Raw genomic sequence first — 7,500 nt, forward strand, 5'->3', positions numbered from 1 at the left:
ACGGGTAGGGCATTTTTAGCATCACAAACAATATGTATATATGTATATATATATTTATTTATTTATATATATACATACATATTGTTAATAATGGTACTAGTTTCAATTTTCTAGATATGATACATATATAATCTACCATAGCTTGTTTTTCAACGCCATCAGATTTACGTTATTGTTACATTATGTCGGGGCATGACATAATGTAAAGCCTAAAATCAACGGGTTTCATGCACTGTGTATGTGTTTACATGTGTGTGGTGTTTTGGAAGGAATGTGTGTGCATCAGAAACTGTGCCAGGGAAGAGTGGGTGGAGGCTACCAGGGCTAAAACAACCAAACGAGCATCCGTCTGTCAGTAGCAAGGGGGAGGGGAGGGGAAGGGAAGTGAGGGGAGGGAGGGGTGGGAGGGTGGGGGGTTAAGGGGAAGAGAGGTTCCTCCGCAGTGTTCTACTTTCCTTTTTTTCTGCTTCTTCTTGGCATGTACCGAGACTGTTTTGTTGTTGTTTTCCCCCCTTCCCCCCTTTTGTCGTATTTACTGCAGGCCTATCCTCTCCCCTCCATCCCCCACAGCACACACAAACGCGAATAAAAACAATGAACGAACAAACATTACGAAAGCGAAGGAAAACGAAGAGGAAAGAGGATAGCAGAGGACATAGAAGGACGGGGAAACGAGTAAAAGAAAAAGGGCGTGGGCCGCATCCTTAGCGATACCTGCCGCAGATGAGTGCCGGCAGGGGTTAGGCTGGCTCTCTCACTCACACTTCCTGCTGCCTCCTGGCCCTAGCGGCTGAGGAAGCGACCTTGTTGTGTGGGCAGGAATAATGTCGTGTGAATCAACGAGTTAAGTGGTCGTTGAAAGAAGTTAGAGCGCGGGGATATGTATGTATGTAGGTTAGGTTTGTAATTTGGGTTCGGAGAGGTAGATGGTTTTGGGTTCTAAAAGGGACTGGGGAATGGTGGTGTTTATGAGTGTATAGGTGAGGGGAGGGTCTTTTACGCATTCAGCAGGGATAGGTTTCTCGCTCTCTTTCTCTTTCTCTCTCCTCTATCATCTCTCTCTCCTCTATCCTCTCCTCTCCTCTATCCTCTCTCTCACTCCCTCCTCCTTCCCCTCTGCCTCACCCTCCATCCTCCATATCTCCCCCCCCTCTCTATCTCTCCTTTTCTGTATTTTTATGTAGATGTGATTGTATGCACTTGTACTCATACAGGCCTACTCGCTTACTCTAAAGGCTCTCTATATTATGACTATTTCTAACTTTTTCCTTTTCCTGATCCTTGAAGTAGGGCGGGAAGACAACAGACCACTGGCGCCACTCGTGAAACAGAAGGGATCGATCATTGGCCTACTCATGGTGTCTGTCGGGGACCGGCCGCGCATTGTCGAGGTGTCCGCAATGCCGAGGTGTCCTTGTTAGAAAAGGGCCTTGTCGAAGGTGTTTCTCTTGTGATTTTTATTTTGTTTTCAGCGCCTGTGTATTGTCTCCTTGGATGTAAATGGTTGTATGGGCATGGATGGACTTATCTGTCTTGTTACCTTTTTTTTTTTTTACTTTGTTTTCAGTGTTTATGTACGGTCTGCATATAAGGCTGTGTTTTTCATCTTCATAGACCTACTTTTCTCCTTCTTTCTTTTCGTTGTTTTTTTTTTCTCTGCTTGGCTTTGCCTTCTTTTTAACTCGGCACAGGGTTACTGCCCTTTGAGATGTTCTTTTTATAACATGTCGGCTTCACTAAGCAGGACATTGCTTGTCTGTTTCTTTTGGCATGGCGTGCTGCGTTGTGTTCCTCGTGTGCGAAATCATTTCTCTTTATACTCTCTCTTTAGTTGCATTGGGGCTGCAAGGGCGGTTGAGGGAGAATTAGAAGGTGGGGGGGTCGAGTTAGACGTCGTATTGAACTTCGAAGATGTATATTCATTGAAGAAGAAATTGTCTTAATGCTGTTTCCTGTTTGTTGGTCTATTCTGTTAGACTGTATGGACCTGCTTCGAGGTCTTGATTTCTTGTGAAACTATAACAGTGCGTGTTCATTGACTCTATGAACTACAAAGCAGGACGGTTAAGAAAATGTCGGTATTGCAGGACGATGTCCTTAAACGTCTCAGTGATGTAGCAAGATTGATATCTTTCGCTATCGATGCCAATCAGTGTATGCTACCTACCATACGTTAAGATTTTAAAGAATGAATGTAGTGGAAATGTATGTGCTATGTTTTATTTGTTGTATTTTCGAAGCGTTTGCCTCTACGATACGCGCGGACGAGCATCACGTGGAAGCTGTTGCTAAGTAGTGATTAACACAGTTGGCAACTTTGCGCGTCGTTGCCACGCGGTGATCACGTGTTTGCATTTCCCCGAGACGCATTGGGATTTGGGGGCAGTCGGTACTGTCCTTGTTGATGTTTACTTGTGACTCATTTCCTGGTATTCTGGTTGATGCTTTTAATTATTGAGAGAAAGAGGAAAGAAAGAGAAAGCAAGCAAGAAGACGAAGGACGCTTTACTTTATAATTATCGGACGATTGATCTGCTCGCATGTACCAGCAGAAGCGTACCGGGGATGAACTAAAAGGTCAGACGTTATTGAGCTTTGTAGTAACAAGGACAGGCGAAAGGTGAAAAGGCAGCCAGTCACGTGCATGGGTAGCTAGGTCATCCATGGCAGCAGACACCCTGGATGTCGATATTGCATTGTATGTACTTCAAAGACTGGATTACTGGCCTGGTACTCGGCAAGCATCTAGAGTCCATTCGATCGATGTCCATGAGTCATAGGTTATGATAGGAGAGATTAGGTTACGTTATGTTGGGTTATGGTATGTTATGTTGGGTTATGTGATGTTTTGTGGTGTTATGTTGGGGCCTGGGGAGCATAGACACATGCACAGTATCACAAACTTTGGGATGCTGGGTATGAGATTTAAAATGCATCGAGAAGTCGGTTGATTTACGGGCCGTCGCTCGTGTCTGGGAAAACTGGGGTACCATTCGAGTTAGTGCGGGTTAATGTTTGTTGTCTCCCAGATAAAAAAATAAAATAAAAAGCAATTCCCTGTTTCTGCTGCGGGTGTCCGGAGAGAAAAAGATACTTGCTGGTGGAGTGTCATAGTGCGATGGGCGGCCACTGCAGCCGTGGCCTCGGATATCGGGACGTCCAGTGAAGTCTTTCCCCCCCCCCTTTCCCCTCCCCCCTCCCCGCCGACGCGGCACGAGGTGAATGCTTGCGAAAACGAACGAGTTTCGAAACCGCAACCTGCTTTATCGCTCACTCACCCAGTCCCGCTATGCCCGCGAGTCCCGAAGTGGCTGGTACAAGAAGGAGAAGAAGAAGAAGGAGAAGAAGAAGAAGAAGAAGAAGAAGAAGAAGAAGAAGAAGAAGAAGAAGAAGAAGAAGAAGAAGAAGAAGAAGAAGAAGAAGATTATTATTATTATTATTATGAAGAGGGAGAGAGACAGAAACTCGGCCAAACTCCAATTTCGTCAGACTTGAATATGCCTGGAGCTGAAAAAAAAGAGAATGAAAAACAAACAACAGGATAAACAAGAAGCAAATCAACCCAAGGAGAGCGCAGTGATTGATATGTCCACGTGCCTGCTTGCAGCCCCCCTCTCCCTCCTCTCATTGACCATTATTGATAGCGTGGCCTTGCGTGCGCGCGCGAAGGTGGGGGTTGGGGTGGGGGAGGGGGAGGGGGGTAGGTATTCAGGTTGATTCAGGACTTTGTTTATTTTGAATGGGATACGTGTTGTATGTTTTATGCGCGGGGGTGATTGGTGTGTACTTTTATTTTCCTGGGGTATGGCGATTGGAGATACGTGTTTGTTTGTTTTGTTTGTTTGTTTGTTTTATGAGCCGGGAGTTGTTGATGTGTTTTTTGTTTTGTTTTTGTTTGTCTATATTTCTAATGGTGGAGGAGTAACAGTAATATTTTAAAGGCTAGGTTTGTGTGTGTGTATGTGTATGTGTGTCCGCGTGTCCGCTAAGTAGGATTTCCTATAATAACCATTGTGCAATAGCGGATGTTCTGTTCTTGCTCCCTTCTCGCTTTCTCCACCCCTTGTCTCATTGTCTCTTCCTGCTTTCAACTCTCATCTGCTAGTTTGTGTCTTGTATGTTATTAAGGTTTGCAATTTAGACAAGCAATCACCGTAGAGTAACATAGTAATACAAACATTGAAGTCGACCTGTTATCATTAGGTCGATCAGACATTCAGTCTGTCAGTCTGCCTTCCAGTTTAGTCAGCCTGATTCAGACATGCTGCAAACGCCATTGCATTGCATCAGATGACGCGGAAAATTTTGCAGATGCTTTTATAGTTGATGTCTTTAGGATACAGTATATTTTGGGTCTGGAGGATGGATGTCTTTAACCTCGTTGCGAAATCTGTTTGCGCGTGCTTGCCTGCTTACCTGGCATAAATGCTTTGAAAGTAATAGATAGATAGATAGATAGATAGATATAGATACAGATGTATAGCATGTATGCACAGAGGTGATTTTTTGATTGTTTGTTGTTTTATGCGTCCAGTGACTATTAAGAGTTGACAGAGTTGTTACAAAAGTATCTAGACCTGTTGATGAGAAAGAAAGGAGCACGAGGCGAGAACGAGAGGTAAGAATCGCGCCCATGGCAACGGGTTGGAAAGGACGTGCTAATAGGAGGAAAGCGAGGGCCGTGCCTCAGGCCTCGGTTACAGCACGTCCTGGCTGTTTCACGAGAAGGGATTATCTCCTGGCGATGTGTGTGTGTGAGGGGGTCTCTCTCGCTCTCTCTTTCTCTTTCTCTCTCTTTCCCTTTCTCTCTCTCTCTCTCTCTCTCTCTCTCTCTCTCTCTCTCTCTCTCTCTCCCTCTCCCTCTCTCCTCTTCCCTCCAGCATTCTCTCTCTCTCTCTCTCTCTCTCTCTCTCTCTCTCTCCTTCTCCTCCTCTCTCTCTCTCTCTCTCTCTCTCTCTCTCTCTCTCTCTCTCTCTCTCTCTCTCTCTCTCTCTCTCTCTCTCTCTCTCTCTCTCTCTCTCTCTCCCCTCTCTCCCTCTCCTACCTCTCCCTCCTCCTTGTTCTTTATATAATGTATAACTCCTACACAATATCTGAAGTCAGTGGCCATGGAATTCGACGTTTTTGGGAAAATAACACAAGGATTGGCCAAGGCCCACCGGCCTCGCACCCACAGGCAACCAGACACCAGCTGCGTGTGATGGAAGAAAATGACGGGCCATTCATGAGCCTCGCGGGGCCACCTGCCGCTGTCCTGGTGGCGCCACCCAGTGCACCAGCTTCCTCCCAGCTGACACTGATGTGACCCCCTGTCTAGCCACTTGACATGGTTACCGCCGAGTTCAATTGATGTGAATAGCATCGGGCTAACTGACGTGGCCGACTTGGGTCCAGCTGACATGACACCCGGGCAGCGTCAACCGAGGGTACTACTACCAGCAGACCCTCCTCGCCTTCCCTCCCTGTCTGCTGCCTGCTGTCTGCTGCCTGGCCTATCTTCCGGCGGCGCTCGTGAATAATACATTTTTCCTTCCATGTACTTACCTTGCGTTATGTGGGTCGAGGATGAAGCCTAAGCGATTTGGGGAGAGCCAAGTGTTCGCCTACATATGTGGCCTTGTTGGCGTTTCAGGTGTGTGTGTGTGTGTATGTATCACACACGCGTTTGTGTATCTGGGTGCGCGCGCGTGTTGTTGTTTACTCCTTGACATGGTTACGGGAGGTTATGTAATCGGAAACGTGAGTTCGAAGAGAATTTCTTGAGACAGGCATTCTTATCAGGCGTCTGAAGATTGGGCGGAGGGCATGCTATTACTTGCTTTGCCTGCATTTTTTTTTTCTTGTATCATTAATCCTCGTCTGTTTTCGCCAGACTTTCTTCTAGATTGCTATTGTTCAAATTATAATTATTATTATGATTATTATTTTTGTTGTTACCATTTTAATGATTATTATTGTCATTGTTATTATTATCATTATTTTCATCCTTACCACCACCATCGTCATCACCACTACCATCATCATCACCACTACCATCATCATCACCATCATTGTCATCCTTACTCTTACTTACTTATTTCAACCCTTTTCCCCCCGGTGTCCGCAGATGGTGTTGTCATCTCGGTGGGCAGCGGTATGGTAGGCGGGAGCTCGTCCTACGCCGTGGGAGTGGCGGACCACAACGCCCTCGACTATGGACCGCCCACACGCCAGCCTGTCAGTTCCCCCGCCCATCACTCCACGCCAGCCCCCGCCCACGCCTACGCGGCTTCCTCCTCTCCTTCCAGCCAGCCCGATCTGTCCCCCGTGGCTGGCGAGACCTTAGGCGAGGCGCTCTACACCTCCATCAGGACCTTCTACGAGAGGATGACCAACTACACCAACTCGTGCCAGGCCAACTGCTCCGGCCGGGGCGAGTGCCTCAACGGAACGTGCTTCTGCCTGGTGAGTGAGTGGGAGAGGCCTTGGGGCTCGGGGCCTCCTCCCTCTCCTCTCCCGTCTCTTGTTTCCCCTCTCTCTTGTCTCTCATGTCTCCCCTCTTCCTTTTCTCCTCTTTCTCTTATTTCCTCTCCCCTCTCTTCTCTTCCCATTCTCCTTTCCCCTCTCTCCTCTCCCGTCTCTTGTTTCCCCTCTCTCTTGTCTCTCATGTCTCACCTCTTCCTTTTCTCCTCTTTCTCTTATTTCCTCTCCCCTTTCTTCTCTCCCCTCTCTTCTCTTCCCATTCTCCTTTCCCCTCTCTCCTCTCCCGTCTCTTGTTTCCCCTCTCTCTTGTCTCTCATGTCTCACCTATTCCTTTTCTCCTCTTTCTCTTATTTCTTCCCCCTCTCTTCTCTTCCCATTCTCCTTTCCCATCTCCCCTCTCTCCTTTCTCCTCTTTCCTCTCTCCTCTACTTGTTCTCCTCACCCCTTGTATTTCTTTCCTCTCTCCTACCTCGTCTCTCCCCTCTCTCCTTCCGCTCCCCTTTCCTCTTTCTCCTCTCCCCTCTCCTCTTTCTCCTCTCCCCTCTCCTCTTTCTCCTCTCCCCTCTCCTCTTTCTCCTCTCCCCTCTCCGCTCGCCCCTTTCTCCTCTCCCCTCTCCCTTCTTTCGTCTCTTGTCTCCCCTCTTATCATTCCCCTTTCCCCTTTCTTTGTTCACCTTTCCTCTCTCTTTCCTCCCTTTCTCGTCCCAAGCTCTTCCTTCTCTCGTTTCCTTGTTCTCCACTCCCCTCTTTCATTTTATCTCTTTCCTCTCCCTTCTCTCGTCTCCCCTATCCGTCTCCTCTCTTGGGACTTTTTACATGTATAATGAACTTCCTCATAGCCTCTTTCTCTCTCTCATTTCTTTCACCCATCTTTTTTCCCTCTCATTTTCCGGCATTTTAATCTTCTGGTATTTTCCCTTCTCTCTGTCTCTCTATCAGCTTGCCTGTTGCTCACTCCGTCTCACTCGAAAGCTGCATTGCGCAGGTCTTTGTGAGTGGCACACCTGGCACACCTGTGTCTCCCATGATGAGTCACGC

The 7,500-nt window shown here is 47.3% G+C and overlaps 1 protein-coding gene across 5 annotated transcripts in view; it reads left to right on the forward strand.

Moving 5' to 3' along the window:
* Positions 1 to 7,500, forward strand: part of LOC122255538 (uncharacterized) — a 94,144-nt gene that overhangs the window by 8,774 nt on the left and 77,870 nt on the right. For 4 of the 5 annotated variants that reach the window (XM_043019688.2, XM_043019692.2, XM_043019689.2 and 1 more), the window contains exon 2: positions 6,107 to 6,444. In XM_043019688.2, the coding sequence (XP_042875622.1) occupies positions 6,136 to 6,444 (309 nt within the window). In that variant the 5' untranslated portion in view covers positions 6,107 to 6,135. Of the gene's footprint in view, positions 1 to 1,295; positions 1,440 to 6,106; positions 6,445 to 7,500 lie in introns of those variants that run through there. The other variant, XM_086539328.1, reaches the window with a different exon arrangement.

Source organism: Penaeus japonicus, unplaced genomic scaffold, assembly GCF_977035675.1.
Source record: "Penaeus japonicus unplaced genomic scaffold, GWHDUDI00000001_assembly GWHDUDI00000008, whole genome shotgun sequence".
Lineage (NCBI taxonomy): Eukaryota > Metazoa > Arthropoda > Malacostraca > Decapoda > Penaeidae > Penaeus > Penaeus japonicus.